At 32.7% G+C, this 19,742-nt stretch overlaps 1 protein-coding gene across 1 annotated transcript in view; it reads right to left on the bottom strand.

The window, feature by feature from the left end:
* Positions 1–19,742, bottom strand: part of LOC124362569 (ring canal kelch homolog) — a 36,154-nt gene that overhangs the window by 8,725 nt on the left and 7,687 nt on the right. The window contains 7 exon segments of the mRNA XM_046817192.1: positions 1,552–1,661; positions 5,281–5,437; positions 6,648–6,744; positions 9,508–9,683; positions 14,082–14,307; positions 15,566–15,712; positions 16,756–16,915. Of these exon segments, the coding sequence (XP_046673148.1) occupies positions 1,552–1,661; positions 5,281–5,437; positions 6,648–6,744; positions 9,508–9,683; positions 14,082–14,307; positions 15,566–15,712; positions 16,756–16,793 (951 nt within the window). The 5' untranslated portion in view covers positions 16,794–16,915.

The following is a 19,742-nucleotide window of genomic DNA, read 5'->3' as shown; positions in this document are numbered from 1 at the left end:
ACAATACGACCATATCTCCTTCAAAATAATCTCCATTACAACTAATACACTTGTCCCAACGGTATTTCTATTGATCAAAACATTTTTTGTAGTCATCTTTAGAAATGGCTGCAAGCTCGAGCTTTGTTTTTTTCTTAACCTCTTCAACGCTGTCAAATCGTTGACCTTTCAAGCCTCTTTTCATGTGTGGAAATAAAAAAAGTCACATGGAGCGAGGTCAGGCGAGTAAGGTGCGTGGGGCATAACTGAGATGGCTGTGTGTGTGTGCCGGTGCGTTGTCGTGGTGGAAGAACCAGTCTCCAGTCTGCCACAAATCGGGTCTTTTCTGGCGAACACTGTTGCGCAATCTTCTTAAAATCTCCAAATAAAATGTTTGGTTGACAGTCTGACCTGGAGGAACAAACTCAGAATGAACAATGCCTTTAGCATCAAAAAAGCAAATCAACATGGTTTTGATGTTTGATTTGACTTGCTGACATTTTTTTTGGACGAGGTGAAGATGGCGACTTCCATTGGCTTGGCTGTTGCTTCGTTTCTGGGTCATAACCATAGCACCGTGACTCATCACCAGTATTTACCTTTTCCAGAAAATCGCGATCATTTTCGAGATGTTCTTTCAGAAGGCGGCAAGTTTCAACTCGATGTGCCTTTTGATGGTTAGTCAGAAGTCGAGGAACAAATTTGGCAGCAACCCTTTTCAGTCCTAAATCTCCTGTTAAAATTCGCTGAACCGAGCACAAGTTCACGAATTTTCTCAACATTTTCGTCCGTTCGAGAGGTTGATGGACGTCCAGAACGAGGTTTGTCTTCAATCGACATGTCGCCATTTTTAAATCGAGCGAACCACTCGTAGACCTGAGTTTTCCCCATAGCATCATCTTTGTAAGCTGTATTCAACATTAAAATAGTCTCTGCAACATTTTTACCAAGTAAAAAACAAAATTTCACAGCTGCACGTTGTTCACTTAAACTTACCATGACAAAAAACGAAACAAGAACAAAACAGGGTTAGCGAAAACAGTCACTACGAACGAACAGAATGCACTAGGACAACGGAACTGGGGTCACTGAGCTCGCAATGGGTTTGCGCGACACACGCCTAGCGGCAGGAATGTGTACTACACGCTGCCGGCTGCCAGCAATACAATTCCGGTTTTTTTTGGGTACCCCCTCGTACACAAGGATAGATATAATAAAATTTAGTCTTGCTGTAAGGATGGACGATTATTAAAAAAAACAAATGCAAAGGGTATTACACAATCCTTATGTAATACTTGTGTATTAAAAAATAAGATATCTTTAAGGGCATTACCTTGTACCAAACCAAAGTAAACGTAGTTAACTGCGGCAGTAGTCTGCACATAATGAGGAACTTTTATACAAGAAACCACTTAGTATAGACCAGCAGTGAAGGTCCAAAAACACCTATTGGACTAATAATCCACAAATGGATAGATTGACTTATCCAGTTACGTAACTAACTAGTAATGCAGTACCGTTTTTATAAGAAATTTTTCAAATTATTAATACATATCCATATTTGTTACTAACCTTGGGTAAACCAACAGGCTGCCTTGGTTTTGTCCTTGGAGTTTTGAAATGAGCTTTCTGTTCTCCTTTAAGTAAATGGTATTTTAGGGCTTCAATTAAGTAATCTTTGCCTGTAACAAGAACATAATGAGAATAAAAATATAATCAAGTGAGGAATCTAAGAATAGCAGAAATTTTAAGGTTATAATTCTGTGACTTAAAGTTTGATTTCAAGATACGTCAGCTTATTATTTTGAATTTAATTCTTTTGCAATTTATATGATAGCAGCCTCAAGACGTATACCTCTACTAATTGTGAAATCTAATAATTTTCTAAGATGTGTCATATTTAAAAATGGTTTCTTATAAAATGAATACTCCACATTTCACACTTAATTTTACCAACTAAAACTTTGAACTATTCAAACATTATTCAATTAACAAATCAAGATAATTATTCCAAACTCTTAGTATTATTTGTAACCATACAATAATTCTTAGCTCATTAATCATCATGAATATTACAAATTATATTTGTTGTTATTATTGTTTATCAATTGTTATCCATTGTATAGGAACATATTTTATATTAATGGCCAATAAATAGTTTTAATCACTAAATATTATAAAATCCGCCATTTCCAGCTTAATGTGATAACGGATCCCCCACAAAAAGCTGGGTATCGTTTAGGCCAGATGGAACTGTAATATGAAGAATTAGCAAGTTAATTATAATAGCAAATGCACTATTGATCTTGGGTGGTTTACATTTTAATGGCACTAGGTATTTATGAAAACATTAAATACTACACTAGAACCGATTCTATGAAATTTGTTAAATTTATGGTACAAAAAAAAATATTTATTCAATTTGAAACTTTAAAACTACAATGGATATTTTTACGTTTTGTGCTTACCTATGGACAATAAAGAATAATTCAAAAGGATATAAATATAAACATACTTCGGAAAAAATGAAACATTCTCAACAATGTACAATATTTAAAATTCAGATATTAACTTATTGAAAAAGTAAACGTAACTACAAATATATCCTATTCATAACCATAACCCACTATGGCAACATATCCCAATGCACATTCAAAAAAATGACACATTGGCATTAACATTACACTTTTGCCAATGTCATTGTTTCTATATATATTGTGAGTGAGGTTGTTGTAACAAGAAACAAAGACTTCATCCCTCTCTCAATTTACTCCATATGGGATAGTAATCTGCTCTTCGACACAATTTGTATAAATGTAAAAGCCAATCAGAAAACATCAGCCCTTTTAATGCCGCAGTGTTTAAAACAGGTTCTGGCTGTGAAATGTTCAGCTACTTGAAAAGTAATATACTATTAGCCTAAAAAATTACTAAAATATGTATTTTTATTCTATTTGTTCAAATTTTTGTGTTGTTTAGTATGAAAATAAAAGAATATAATGAGTATGTTGTGAGGATAATGTTGATGTGTAAAAAAAATACAGTGTTTCAAAAAGGACTTTGAAAATTCATATAAATTTATTCATAAGAGGTACAGTGCTGGTAGCGTTGTTTTAAAGGGAAACACATCAAGTTTTAAATCACGTAGTTCGCTAGTGCAGAATCAAGGCTGCAACAAGCGCTAGTGACAGTTACGTTAAACATGGCTGCCTTTACTGGACCGGAGCGTGCAAGCTGTGTGTTTTGGTTTGAAGAATCAAAGTCGGTGACAATAGTTCAGCATAATTTTCATGCCAAATACAGTAAAGATCCTCGTAGTAGGCCTACAATTTATGAGTGGAACGAATGTTTTGTAGAAATCGGATGCTCAGTAAAACAAAAGAAATCATCAGATTGTCCAAGCACATCTGACGAAGTCGATGAGTAAGTGAGACAAAGTTTTGTCAACAGCCCTACAAAATGGACCTGGCATGCATCTCGTGAGCAGCAAGTCCCACATATAATGGTTTGGCGTGTGTTGAGAAAATGTTTGCATTCAAAATCGTACAGATTGTTACTTTTACGAGTAATTAAATACACCCATAAGATAGGCTGGAGGTATATCTGTGCATCTGTGCGGATATGTTAAATTAATTGGATGATGATGAACATTTTTTGGACAATATCATCTTTTCTGACGAGTAAAATTTTCACTTAAGTGGCATGGATAACATACATAACTATAGGATTTAGGTCAGTAATAAATTCACATAAAACATTGAAACTTGCTCATGATAGCCCTAACTGAACGTATTATGTGCATTGAGTAAGAAGAAAATGTATGGCCCTTTTTTTTCTAAGAGAGAACCATCAACGGGATAGTGTACCTGGATATGTTACAACAATTTTACTACCACAGATCGATGAGGATGACCGAGAATGAAATTTGTATTTCATGCAAGATGATGCATCACCACACTATCTGACTGACGTCTGGGAATTTCTCAATGACAGCTTTCCAGGTCAATGGATTGGGCCGTGGTGTATGTACCTCCTTTGCACGTAACTTACCGGAACTTAGAGCAAGAATCTACGCCGCCAGTGAGCAAGTTACACTTGCATTGCTAGTGGCAGTTTGGGAAGAAATCAATAACCGATGAGATGTCTGCAGGATAATCCACAGAAGCCACATAGGACATCTTTAGATTAATGTAAAAACCTTGATGTGCTTTCTTTTAAAACAGCACTAAAACCAGCACTGTACCTTTTTTTAAATAATGTTAATATGAATTTTCCAAGTTTTAAGTCCTTTTGAAACACCCTGTACGGTATATAAAAAACATTGAGCCAAAAACTTATCTTAAAACTGTTCTAATACCACTATCTTGTAGAATGACATAAAATAAACAAATTTCATGAATCAAACATAGTTATACACACTACATAGTTTACTATTTAGGTCTGTAAACCATTTACTCCTTTGACACATTTTTATTGGGGAAACAACAAAACTGTAACTATTAAGGGCTTTGTAATTTTTTTTGTATACATTTTTTATACTATGCACCATAATGTTAAGTTTAAAAGCACAAATAAAGCATAAATTTCTTTACTGATACTTAAAGAAAACACAAACAATATTTAAAATCTTTTTGGGTATGGATTAAACATGTATTTTATAACCATTTATGTTTAATAGCTTTGAAAAATATCATTTTCAAGTTAAAAAACAGTAAAAGAACTTTTAAAAATAGTATAAAACAGTTTTTCAACTTTCCTATAGTACTCTAAAAGAACCCTAAAAGGTCCTTTGAGTTTTGTTTCTGGAGTGAGAGGACTTTCAGAATTGGTAAGTTTGGTGGTAGGGGCTGCCTCCTGTTGAGATCCTAGGAGGAGGGATAATGGGCTCTATATCTCAGTATTGGAAGAAGGAAGGCTCTGTTCCAGCCTCTTCCGGTCAAAGCGAGGGAGACACTGCTTCCTCAGGTTCAGGCTAGCAACAGACTAACACTAAGGAAGCTCCACCCACTCCTACAGTCATTCTCCGCAGTAAACTAAACCTATAGATCCAACCTTTTACCCCAATATATCAACATTTGTGGTTAATGATATACCAATCCTGGACATCCACAGGGTTGTCCAGATTTCAGTTAAAACTCAATTTCAGCTTTACTCAGTGTAGGTCAACCCTCCTGGGGATTTCAATCTTAACCATTGTAGGATTGACTACACATGGTACCCACACATACTTAATTCATGTTTGTCTATAGCATAACAAATGTTATATTGTAAGAATAAGGATAGAATAACTGATGCACTTACACTTAAGACTAGCTTTAAGTAGAGGCTCCTCCTCCACCCTTTGGACCAGGTAGTCCTGTGGCAGTAGAGGGAACCGTACATGTTCCATCAGCTCTGCCAGGTGACTTTGTCTGTTTTCCAGGGCATGGTTCACCCAGCTGATGACACATTCAAACACCTACAAGATGATATCATGTTAACACAGTTAAATTGACTAAATTGATAACAAGCATTTACAAAAAACACTAAGGCTCCTGAACAAAGGGCTGTATGGAGATGTTTTTATTGTTATTATGGAAGTGTATAATACCTACTATATCTTTATGTATTCATTTCAAATTATCTCTTGTCTTTGAACTGCTACAAAAATCTCAAAAAAATAAATGAGTTTTTAATTTTATATTTTTATTTTTATTCTTCCTAAACTGTGTAGACAGATAGTACATTTTGACCGAAACACCAAACAAGATTATATTCGATATTACACTTTGTGTCTCTTGGAGCTTTTTTTAGTTCACAAAAAGCCTTTGAAATTGCAGGTGCACGCTCCGTACCTACCACGGTTGGCTAAGAAATATTTTTAGATTACCAACATTCCGCAGCAGGGTGAGGGGGTGACCGTTGCCATCCACCTGCTCTTCTGCCATGTGCCTTCAATAACCAAACATGATCTGTTATGTGTCGGTGGCGTGTATTACTGTTTTGTCGGTTATCATGAGTCTGTCTATAACGTATCTCGTGATTGTTCTTCATTGTGTGATTAGGGTTGTGGTTACGTTATATTTTTTATCTTGTTTTATATGCGATAAAGTCTATTTTATTTTATACCTTGTGTTTTCTCTCAGTTCTACATTCTAATAATGTAGCCAGAAAGAGAATATGCAATGTAGAGTATAACAAGTATCACTAAAATAGATTCATTACTATATAAAATGTTTATACTAGGCTGAAACTAGAATTTGTATGTGCACACTGAAAATCTATGTGTTCACACAACTTAAAAATTATTTTTCTCAAAGAAATATACTTACATTGTACTTGTAATTTTCTTATAAAGGAAGACCTAAATAAACATTTTCAACAAGAAAAACTTTTTTAATTTTTCAAGTTATTCGTCATTTTTCAGTGGGATTTCTCTCTAACCAAAATATTAGACACAAGGACAGAGAATAATAGTGTTATTACCTTAATCAAAATAATAATTTCACAACAAATCCTTAAAGACAGAACAAATTCTTTTTATTTCATAACACAGAGAAAATCTTTCAAGAATGACAATGTTAATCATTTTTAAGATTAATTAATTTCAGCCTCATGGCTTAGTTTCTGTCCTCCAATGTTACAAACATTCATTTTATAATCTTTTTTAGCAATATAAAAGTCTTTACCTTCTCCTCTGACGGAACTGTCAGATGGTCACTGCAGATCAGTTTGGACACTTGATGGTGGGAGAGGGTGAGAAATTCTTCACACTCCACAACCTCCCTGTAACAGTTACATACTCTTAATACTTCTTGTGTCAGGTAACCAGACACAATTACAAAGTTACTATAATTATTTAAACTTTATTTAGGAGAACTAACCAAATAAAGTTTTTGACAAGAAATAATTTCCAGAACTAAATTAACTGTTTGGTCAGGATTATTGTGGTGTCTAATATTGTGTTGAATGTTGGTCCAGAAAAACACTACTTGTCGCTATACATTTCTTTACATCTAGACTGGATTCACCCTCATTCGTTAGGGAAAATAATGATTTGGCAAAGAAAATCCTCAAATAAAAATAAATGGTCTCTTTCATCACTTCAAGAGAGACCAATATTCTACTACCCTATTGCATAAATAATTATACTGGCTTCTACAACACTAATGGCAACTATAAAACATGGATAAAATTGAAGCATTTGATTAAACCTTGATAGAAAAGGACAAATTAACAGGTAGAATGTTTTGTAATTCCATTTAAAACAAAGTTTATATCCTACATATATATGATACATATATATATATATATATATATATATATATATATATATATATATCATAACATTTTACCTTACATAATTAATTTGTATTTATTAACAAATAAAAAATTAAAAAGAAAGCAATCAAAATAAACGATCTTTAAAATTATATATATATATATATATATATATATATATATATATATATATATATATATGTTACTATTCATTATGTACTTTCCCGAAGGCCACAATACTTTTAACAAACAATATTATCATAAAAATTTGTTAAATAATAACTTGTAAAAAATATTTTATATATCAGTAAAATAACTAATTAGTGCAATTTCAGAATATTCCAAACTGCCTGGTATTACCCTACCCTCCCTTTTTTAATAAATATTCATGTCATGAAATTTATTGTTTACTGAAAACATTATTTACACAACAAATCTCACTGTTCAATCTTTACAGATGAGAACTTTTTGCTTATTAACAGTCTGTTGTTGTGTGAAAAACTTTGATATGACTTTGTCAGTGCTGTGACAAATTCAATGTGGTTCAAACCTGTTCTTATAAGCTCTATCAATTTTGCATAAAATCAATAGCCATCTTATATTTGAGATAAAATATTTTATTTTTAATGGTAACATTTTTATTCACATAAAAAGAAAGCTTAATTCATAAGGTTATTTCCCTTATGTTCAACTATAGTTCAATTCTATAGTCCAGTGTTGCCAACAGTGGAGTACCAGTGTTGGCAACACATTTCTCCAAACACTGTGAGACATCTGCCACTGAGGCTTTCAGGATGTGTGCCGGCATGTGTTTGATAAGTCAATACCCAACAAGCAAAACTGTATACAATTCATCAAGAAGAACTGAACAAACCAGGCCAACAATTTTACCCCATCTTGAAAACAGAGCGTGGGAAGTGTTCACAAAAATACCAGCAAACATGCTGCAAGCCTCAGTAGCAGATGTCCAACGGTGGTTAGAGAAATGTGTTGCCAACACCTGAGTACATGTTAAACTGTAGTTGAATAATTTATATGATAAAAACACTTTAGGAATTATTAAGCTTTCTTTTTATGTTAGTCACAATTTTCAACATAAAAGATTAAATCTTTTATTTAAAATATAAGATGGGTTATGATTTATCAAACACTCTGTAGTTTGCTCGTAAGTCACTATTTAATAAGAGTTCCACTTCAGTTTCTAATAGTTATCCTCACTCCACTATTAAAATGTAAACAATCATAACTGTATGCAAACAATTAAAATGGCTAAAAATATGAAAAACTAATTTTGGTTGTTCATTTTAGTTCTCAAATACCACCTCAGAGTAATCAAAACTACTATTAGTATTTAACCTGTTTGAGTTCTGAACAACTACATGAGCAGCTGCTTTGTTAATAGCAACACAAGCTGTGCATATATGTCGGCATTTCCAAAACTACCAATATGAGACCAGATTGTACGTCTACCTCAATGGGTTGATAAAAATATTAACAGTGTGTTTATTGTATTACAACATTGACAAATGAAAAATAAACAGATAATCATTGGTCATTTCAATAAATAATAATAAATTATTAATCTTCTTTGTGTTATTTTAAATGAAAATTAATATATGCTTTAATTTAAAATTCAGTAATAGAATAAAATGGATACTTCAGTAACCAATTTTAAAATATATTAAAACACTTTATTTGTATTATTAATTAGGTGGCATAAATTATTATATACTTTGAAATACAATGTAATGGCTATTAGCAGATTGTTGGCCCTAAATGATTGTTCCATGCCCAACCATCTTTGCTATAGTTTTATAATGGACAGTAGTGGTTTATATTTTTTAATAAAACTGAACCAAACATACACACAATATACAAAATGAATAAACATGAAATACAGTGCTGCCCTTTAAAACTGATATATTTTTTATATTTTCACTTGTATACAGTTACTATGCCAAAGACATAAAAAATATTATGATCTGGCTTCAATAATTATACATTTACAATACTGTCCCACCTCTCTCAGGTGTATTAAAGCACCTTACTGTCATTGTTAGAGGTACAACACATTTTCTCAGTACATACATTTTTCGCATTCATGTTACAAAATGTATTTTTTGTTTTATAGTTATTAAGTTAAACTTTAACAATTTCAGCACACACTTTTCTTACTAATATAATAATCGTAATTTCTAGTCTATATTAATGTAACGATTTTTCTATACATTATGACACACATAATGAAGCCTATAAGAAAAGACTTACGGGAAGTGCTGTTCTATGTAAGATTCAGAAGACGAGAGTAAGTCGATGCAACCATGGAGGTCAGCGAAGGCTCGGATACCAAGACAGTTGGTTGGGTGTAACTGAGCCTGTAGGAAATCACAACAAGCATCTCGCACATCTGTCAGCTGTAGCAGGTTTGCTGCCGGCAAGAGAACCTAAAATAGCAGTCAACACACGGTAATGTACAACCCTAGCTGACAGTTGGTAGGGTATAACTAAGCCTGCAGAAAGTCATAACAAGCATTTCGCACATCCGTCAGCTGTAGCAGGTTTGCTGCCGGCAGGAGAACCTACAACAGCACTCAACACACGGTAATGTACAACCCAAGCGGACAGATGGTGGGGTGTAGCTGAGCCTGTAGGAAGTCACAACAAGCATCTCGCACATCCGTCAGCTGTAGCAGGTTTGCTGCCGGCAGGAGAACCTACAACAGCAGTCAACACACAGTAATGTACAACCCTAGCTGACAGATGGTGGGGTGTAGCTGAGCCTGTTGGAAGTCACAACAAGCATCTCGCACATCCATCAGCTGTAGCAGGTTTGCTGCCGGCAGGAGAACCTACAACAGCAGTCAACACACAGTAATGTACAACCCTAGCTGACAGATGGTGGGGTGTAGCTGAGCCTGTTGGAAGTCACAACAAGCATCTCGCACATCCATCAGCTGTAGCAGGTTGGCTACTACCAAGTGGTAATATGACATGTATTTTAAATTTTTTTAAATAAATTAAACACCTTTTCACACATTAATTTTATGCATATTAATTACACACTCTTGCTTGTAAATGCCAATTTTAGCAAAGGCGCTACGAATAATCCTAAGTCACAATCATTGTACTGATAACGCAATTCTCTGCACAAATTATGCAAACCTTCTAATGTTACTGAATTGAAACATTTCCAATGTTACATCAAGTGTAAGGTAACAATTGTTTATCAGAACACAAGTAACGACACATGTACTGGCAGACCATCGTCAGCAAAAAGTGATGTTAACTTTTTTTAAATTGCTAACCTTTTTTGACAAGATCTCTGTTTAACTATCAGAGCAATGTATGAGTTAACAGGAATTGACAAGGAAAGTTAATCAGATTCTCCATAACAGTTTCAACATGAACAAAGTGTGTTCAAAAATGATCCTAAAGTGACTCACATCTAAACTGAAGTAATGCTGAAGAATGATTTGTTCTGACATATTACAGAACATTCAAAATGATCCTAGTGATCCTACCTTCTTAGAAAACATCAGTATTTGCAATGAATAATGGTCTTTCCTTTACAATTCTTTTACTGAAAGAAAACGTTAATCAATGCATTGGAAATCTGGTTCTTTACAGCAGATAAAGGCATGAATGTCAAAATTAAAATTGAAGGCAATTATTTATTTTTAGATGAAAGGAAATATAGATAATAAATTAGTTTTCTGAATACCTTAAGTGAGCGTGTGCCGGGAAAACAGAGCGATTGTGGAAAAACAAGTTATGGATCCTTAAACAGAACATTGCTCCAAACTCACAGTGCTTTGTCAGTGAAGATATTTTTAGCCACAGAACATCCCAATTTTAGACTATCCACCCTACTCTCCTGACTTGACCCTCTGTGATTTTTTATTCCTTAAAGCGACGGAAGTCATGATCAAGATTACAACAAATTATAAGCAGCATTGCTTCGCACAGTGAGACATTCGCATATAGCAGTAACTGAGAAGGAGTGTACATTGAGGGGAATCACATAAAATTGTAAACATGTGTAATTAATATTTTATTCCAGCCACAGTCTGGTTTTTTTTAGCCTCACTTTGTACATGTTACTATAATTATATCTCAAGTATATTAAAGTATTGAATAAAAAGTAGTGTTTGCATAAACTATGCATATTTAAGGGTATATTCAATGTTTTATGTTACTAAAACTTCAAGAATATACTACCCCAGATAATGGGAATAATGTAGACTTTCTAATTTACACCAGATGATAAGAATATTCTAAGCTTTTTAGGTAAATAAGAATTGTTTTTACTAGTTAGAGTTAGAATATTTTTAACAAATTTTAAGCTGAGGTAGAACATGTTAAATTTGAATTCAGTTGCAAACTTGGTGATTTTCATGCGAGTTTGTCAAAGAAAGACGTATTTCCAAACCTAAAGAATATTTAATTTACAGAGCTTCTTATATTCGAGGATATTCATTTCTTGGCAGCGATGTGTTTATTTGAATGTAGTGCAGTCATTGAAGCATTATTGCTCCGAATTTTTTTTTCTGTGAACCGAATTGCATATAATTTTGGAATTAGGTTCATCTTACCCTTAACTTCAAAAGTGAAAATGATTTGAACTCCGCAACCACCCTTTTGCCACCCCTTCTCGGGGGTGAATTTTTTTTTTTTTTTTTTTTCAAATAACCTCGGATATCGATAGAAGGCCTAATTTTAAGCAAAATATCTACAAAGTTTTTCGAAAAATCCAATAATTTTCAAGTTATTGGCAATTGAAAATTCGCAATTTTTTCACGTTTTTCATCGGTTTTTTGAAAATATCTCCAAAAATATACGTTTTATCGAAAATGTTATAAAGAACAAAATTGTAACAGGTAAAAAAATGAACAATTAAGTTTTTTATAAAGTATTCTAAGTGCAATATTAAGCTAGATATTAAAGATCAAAGCTGTTTTTTATTTTGTCTGAAATTTTAATCGATGTGGTCAATGCCATCTAGCGGCAAGCAGATGCATTTTAGGCATTCTAATAAAAAAGGGTTTTGTAGTGCTTGAAATAAGCTTTAAAATGAGCACTATTAAAAGTCTTTTGCACGTAAAATAAGTGAGTTGTATTGCAAATAAGAGGAGCATCTAATGTTTTTTCTTTTAAATCAATGGGTTTCATAAGTGACATTTCCACCAAAATTAAAATTAATCGTATTCCGCCTAGAATTAACTTTATTATGAAGAGTTTGATAGATTGTATCAGTTTGACTGCTTCAGGACACATATTTTTCAAAAAAGTCATGATTAAAAAAAAATTTCAAATAAAAAAAACCACCTTTTTTCATAATATCTCAAAAATGATGACAGATACGTATAAAAGTGTAGGAATGAAAAATTTAGGTATTTTTCTGACAAACAATTTGGTTTTTTTTTGTTTTTTCTGTCAAACAAAAATTGATGGAGATATGATTGTTTAAAGAGCGCGTGGCAGCGCAATCACAGCCTCTATTAAGCCCTTTAACCCTTCACCGTTTGAGAGAGAGGTTTTTTTTACTATATATTGCAATGAAGGATGTTGCAGCTCTCTTAATTACCTTTACAATGGTTTTTTATAAATTGTGATAGCATGAAAATTGAAGGAGTTATGGTCCAAAAACTTATCATATTTTTTTCTACTTAGTAACTGAAAATTTCGGAGTGTGAATATTTGGAACAATGTGAAAGTACGAAGTATAATAGAGACCCAAAACTACTGCAATGTGTATATATATACATAATATGGCTCATATGTTTTGGAAACGTAGGCATGAATACATACCAACGTTCTTATATGTATATATAACACATTTGAGTGAATTTTATATAATTTGTAAATATTTTATTCAATAAATGGCAATTTTTTACTCTAAACTAAATTATTTTTAAAAATGTAATCATATATATTTACTGTTTTAATTTAGGGGTAGTTTTAAAGGGTAGAAAAGCTTAAGAATATGATAATCATTTTCGAGAGTGTGGAATAATATTTAAATCCTTTTCATTTTATAAAAAAAATTTTTTAACAATTTTATATCAAGGGGTAGTTTTTAAGGGTTGAAAGGGGGTTAAAAATTTGATAATTATTATAGAGAATATAAAATATTACTTACTCTATACTTACATCTTTTTATGTCATACCAAAGTATTTTTTTGTGATTTTTCAATTTAGGGGTTGTTTGCAAGGGTTGTAAGATTTTCAAGGGGTTGAAAATGATTTTAATATGAGGTAATTGTGTTACAAAACACTTTACAATTTCACCACTTACTATTAGACATGTTTTCTAGCGATAAAATGGCTCAATGTCAATTTTTTCCATTAAGGGGTTGTTTATACCCCTTAAAAATAATAGGCGGAGTTCAGATCATTTTCACTTTTGAAGTTAAGGGTAAGATGAGCCTAATTCCAAAATTTCATGCAAATCGATTCACAGTAAAAAAATTCGGAGGTAAGACTGTATTTTTCGCTTCAATGACTGCACTAATGTGAAGAGACGAGAAATGAGGCTCTGACGCCTCACCAAATGAATATTCTACTTCAATATTTTGCTTACTTAGAAAAGTTTAACCCTTCATGGACGAATGCAGATATACAGGTATCCCCTAAGGGTTACATTCCTCAGTAACCCTTATTTATCAGAGATAATTTACAAACAAAAAGTATGAACTCTTGAAACTACCAAAACATGTTTCTGGTATTTCATTTGTTAACTGAAGATGGCTCTCCACAGCGAGGTCGAAATATTTCAACAAGATAATTGTATAAGCAATGTTTTGACGTGGTGTGAACTGGAAGACTTTGATATAAATACAAACCTGCACATTTTCCTCTGTGACGTGAACCTCAGAGGAGTAGACATAGTCAATGAGCAACTGCAGAGCTTGGGGATCAATGCCTTGCAGCACAATACGCTCCTGCTTGCTTTCCTCGAAGCTGGTGAACATGGCGTGGAAGTACGGACTGCAAGCAGCCAGCACCATCTTGTGTGCTGGAACTTCCACACTGTCTGCCACCAATCGCACATCACACAGCAGGTTTTGCCTAACAACATAGTGCAGAGGTACAATCTGATTACACAATTCAATCATCAAACCTATACACAAAATGCAGTTAATTTATGTATTTTTAATTAATTGAATGATAATAAAATATGTTTTAAAAACCTCATTTAACCCTTAGAAGACTGGATATAAATTTCCTTATTTCACACTTATAGATTTACTTAAAGTTCTATTTGAACTAAAATTTTTTAAGTTATTATAGGAGGTAAAATAATGAAAACTGATGTTATGTGATGAACTCGTCTGTGGTGACTTGGTTGCTCCACAGTGGTTTGGGATCGTGTCAGTTAACATCATAGTGCACCTGATGAGACAATGAGAATACCACTTCACTTAGATTGCACTTTATTTTGTAGTCTAGGTGTCTCTGATGTCGAAATGATGCAAAGAGTTTGTTTTGAGCTTCTTTGTACTTTGTCACCAATTATTTTTGGATCACTTCATACAAACATGACTGCAAATTTCAGGAGTAGTCTGTGACAGCATCAGATTTCAGACAATACTTTCCCCCCTTTAAAAACAGAGCACAGTTCCAAAGCACCCCAAGAAGGGCAAAAAGAATGGACCTCCTAGTAGGAGGAGAAAAGGTGTACAAAAGTTAAATGTCTAATTCAGATAAACCTCCACGATGCAAAGGGTACAACTTACATCTTGGGTAGGAGATTTATCTTACCAGGCCTGGACACTGCCCTAATCCAAGAACCTTGGGTAGCCTAAGTCTTTACTTAGGCTCTTTCCCTCTTAAAAAAGGATTGCAGAATTGCCAATATTTCCCAACGTTAGATGTAACAAAAATAGAATACTACGTTTTGAGGGTTGAAATGTATTCTCATTTCAAGTGTCAACAAATCCTAAAGATTTGCATTAGGCTTGCACAGGATGTGCTGATGTTGATTTTCTCCCAGACTCTCACCTTCTACGGTGTGTGCACTATGAGTTTTGCAGTGTGTCTTTATTTGGCAGTGCCACAGTTTGTGTTTTTTTTCTGGACTTTTTCTGGATCACTCTAGAATTTCAAGTATATATTTGATTTTTTTACATACATTTCGTCATACTCTCAAATTTCATTTAGGCAAGTTCACCCCATACTTTGATTAATTTTTCATGCATACTCAGTCATATGTATTAAGATTTTTTTATACCTTCTAATATTGTAGTGTTTAAATTTTTAAAATGACTATTGTTGAAAAACCTGTTATTTAATCTAATTCATAATTAATAGATTTTAAAATACTTACTTTCTCATGATTTTCATTACATCAAATGCTCGATGGGCATGGTTGCTGTTCCGATAAGGAGGTTTCTCTTTGCTGCTGGGACGAGGAATATGCTTCTGGGAGCTCTCATCCAAGGAATTCTGACTCGCATATCGTAGCAACAGGCAGCTATAAACATAAGAGGCAATAAATAGCAGGGTAATCACAGCATGGTTAGGAGAATAGTCAGTTATGGTTAAAGTGATAAGTTTTAACAAAAAGTGCATCATAATTAATAACTAACAATAATATTTAACCCTTTGCATGCCGCTAATAAATCCATTGATTTCCCAATAATGCCAAGACATCTATAAAATATATTGGTCTTTAAGTTCAAAACTAATTTTGTATTATAAATATACTATAACAGGTAAACACACAAAAAATATTAAACATGGAATTTTGGTTAAAATTAGCATATTTATTGATAAAATCTAAATAAAACAATTTACTATACTGTGAATTTGATCTAAGTTCAAATTCTTGGTACAAACTAATAAAACTGATAAATTACATACACTTCTAGTTATTAGAGCATTCCCTTATCTAAGGTTTCACAGATAAGGTCTATCATCTTATCTTATCATCTGGGCAGACAAGGGATATATTTGGTAATGGCTCTCTAGGACACACAGAAGAGGAGCAGGTACACAGCTCTAGACAAAGGGCACAAAGGGCGCCAGCATAGTAAAGGTCATCTATAAATACTTTCTTATCAACCATGATAGACAAGGAGCATGCAACAGCCATTTTGAAGGTCTTTTGTGAACTGAAAAACTCTTTAAGAGACACAATGTGTAATATCGGATATACTACACTCAGAATATATTCGTGTTTGGCGTTTTGGTCAAAGTCTAATATTTTGATATATCCGTCTACGGCATGGGAAGGGTTAAAATGTTCTCTTGGAAATAAGTGTATTACAACTGTTTTATCAGATATGTATAAATGAATAAAAATAATTCTTAATTAAGGCAAAAATTTCGACCTTATAAGTGATCCATTCTTAAATGTGGCTTAGATCTAGAAAATGATATGAGATATGTCTAGAAAAATTAGAAGTGAAGTACCAATTTGACAGGAGATGTGTGTCTTTTATTAAATGTTTTTATACTAACAATAATATTTTTAGAAATAACCTACTAGTCAAAAGATAAGTTTTAGTGAATTACCTTCCTCTATCCATTCCACACTCCACATTTGTGTCCATATTGAAAAGAAATTCGTTTTGTAGTCAATAAAATATCTTCTTTAATAATTTTGTAGGGTTGTTGAACACAGGTGCCAAACTCCCTTTATTTCTCTCTTCTCTGTGAAATAACACAGCCCTGCCTGTAACATACATTTCAACCTAAGTAAAAAAATCATTTGTAGGGTTGTTGAACACAGGTGCCAAACACCCTTTATTTCTCTCTTCACTGTGGAATAACACAGCCCTGCCTGTAACATACATTTCAACCTAAGTAAAAAAAAAATCATTTGTAGGGTTGTTGAACACAGGTGCCAAACTCCCTTTATTTCTCTCTTCACTATGGAATAACACAGCCCTGCCTGTAACATACATTTCAACCTAAGTAAAAAAATCATTTGTAGGGTTGGTGAACACAGGTGCCAAACTCTTTTTTGTTATTATTTTTTATGGAAGCAGCACTTTGTTGGTGTTATTTACTATTATACATACATACCTGCATTCACCATTATTTTATTGCATTCAACAACAAACAACATAGCTTAAACATATGGCCACAACAAGTTCATATAACACACAATGCAGATACACAACAACAAAATGTTGCTCCACAAAATAAGAAAGAGTTTCACTAATAAAATTTTACAATTCTCTTATACCCCTTAAGACTGTTACAGTTTTGCACAGGGATAAGTAAGGTAATAATTAAGAAACAATAATTTTCCAGTCCAGCCATTAATCTCATTTTTATTAGATAAATTTAATGTATTACGTAAAAAACTCATCATGTAACTATTTACACTTATTGACAATTTTAGTTATACAATATTACTGTGAGTAATTTTATGATTTCAGAGCCGGCCGTAGTAAAATAACCTTGAGTTTTTCCCCTGTAAGAACCTTATATAGCTTTACACTCTTATTTTGATTGTAGCATTATAGGAGATATCTCACTTTAAAGTCAATATTACGCATCCAAACGTTTTGACATTTTTCAAGTGTATACATTTTTTTATATTTAAATGATGACATGCAATAAAGTTCAAGATCTTTTTCTGAAAAATACCCAAAAAACAATTTAAAAAGCTTTTGAGTGTGTATTATTTATATTTTTACAAGAAAACATCTCACATAACTCTACGACTAAAATACAAGCGTAAAACTGCATGAGATTTAATATTATTCCAATGTGCAAAAACTAAGATCATTTTAATAACATCCAGCTCTTAATCTAAAAGTGTGGAAGTCACAGAGTGCGACTAAAAATTTCATAAAATGTTGTAGTTATAAAATAGTAGTAGGTGCTTAAGAGTGCTTTCTTGTTCCAAAAACTTCAAATATGTGTTGATTTTTGCACTTTGGATATCCATGGACTGCTTTCAACCAATGTATCTGAGAAAAAAAGAGTAAATCATTCAGTTCAACTGGTTTGTTTACGTTCAACAGCTATTATTCTATTGTCTTTTTATTTGTTTTACTGTTTTATATTTATATTATGTTTGTTTCTTGAATTATTATTAAGTGTTACAATAACACTTTTAATTAAATACTAACCTAATACCTTTCATCTTACACACTAAGAGAGATTTTGAGTCTATTAATATGATAAACAAAAAGTTTTCAAGTTCTTTGAAAAATACCTATATAAATAATTGAATTTCAATTAGTTTTCAAACTTTTTATATTTTATAATCACTGAAAGAATAATACACACTACAACTATTAACAAAAATTTAGTTGAGTTTTCTCAAATAAAACCTAACCTACTTCCCATTACTTTATTACGTACCATTGGTCAGCTTACAAACAAAATTGTAACTTTTGATCACAACTAAGTATCAGTTTTTCCTGAACACCACACATCCACACAGTGAATTCACAATCTTATTCTTAAAAACACAGTTTAATTTAAAAAATCGATTGATTGAATCTTAAAAATCTTAAATTGCACATAGACTAGCCAGTACTCATATACCGTTCATATACATAATTTTCCAAACACATGGAACAGGCTGGAAACTGGCATGGAATTCCAGGGCAATTATTTAGAATTAGGTACTGTATCAATGTCAAGTCTCCTTATACTTGTATATGTTGCAAAGTAAGATTGTAGGAAGAGGAAAACCCAAAAATCCAACGTAAAAATGCAAAAAAGCCAGTTGGTTATATTATAAAATTGTAGTAAGATATTTGATAATTATTTAATAATAAATACATGCAAAAATTATATTTCTAAAATAAGAAACTAATGTTAGATGATTTTATAATATCTTTTAGGTCTCTCAGGTATTCAGAGTCTGATACCTCTAAAGTCTTATAGGTAGCCTACTAACTTGGGTGATGTTTCTCATTCACAACGCACGCTGTTAATCTGTTAGGCTACTAATTCCTTTATAACGATTTTATTTGATTTTTTGAGATTTTTGCACTTTAATTGCTTTCCAATTCACACTCTAAGCATTATTTATCAGAAAGATCAATAAATAATTAAATTAGAATGTGTTTATTTCAACAGGCTTATGTTGAATATTATAGTACAAGAGGAACTGAATTTAAGATAGTAATTGTTAAGAATTATCTAGAGTTGAACTTGTGGTATAGTAATGGACGCCATGGTACAATACAATAAACGAACCCGGTTTTTATATTGACATAAACAATAACATCAATGCTTTATTACGAGGGTAAATCAAATATAAACGGTAATTTTGCTATTGTTCTTAGAATACAAGTCCCAACTAGATAATGATGTGTGGAGTAGGTTTTTGGTTTATAAGAAGTGTAGGAACCATTCTGGTTAATTTTCAGTTCAGCATTGCCGTCAGTACAGCCGTGACCAAGCAAGAAGTCCCTTGTCTGTTGTGCAACGGACTATCATAAAGCTTTAACCAATGAGGGTATTAAACTGTCTGAAATTTTAACTCGTTTGTGGGCACAGTTTGGGGACAGTACACTGTCTAAGAATCATGT

Source organism: Homalodisca vitripennis, chromosome 5, assembly GCF_021130785.1.
Source record: "Homalodisca vitripennis isolate AUS2020 chromosome 5, UT_GWSS_2.1, whole genome shotgun sequence".
Lineage (NCBI taxonomy): Eukaryota > Metazoa > Arthropoda > Insecta > Hemiptera > Cicadellidae > Homalodisca > Homalodisca vitripennis.
This window is presented reverse-complemented; position numbering and strand designations above follow the sequence as displayed.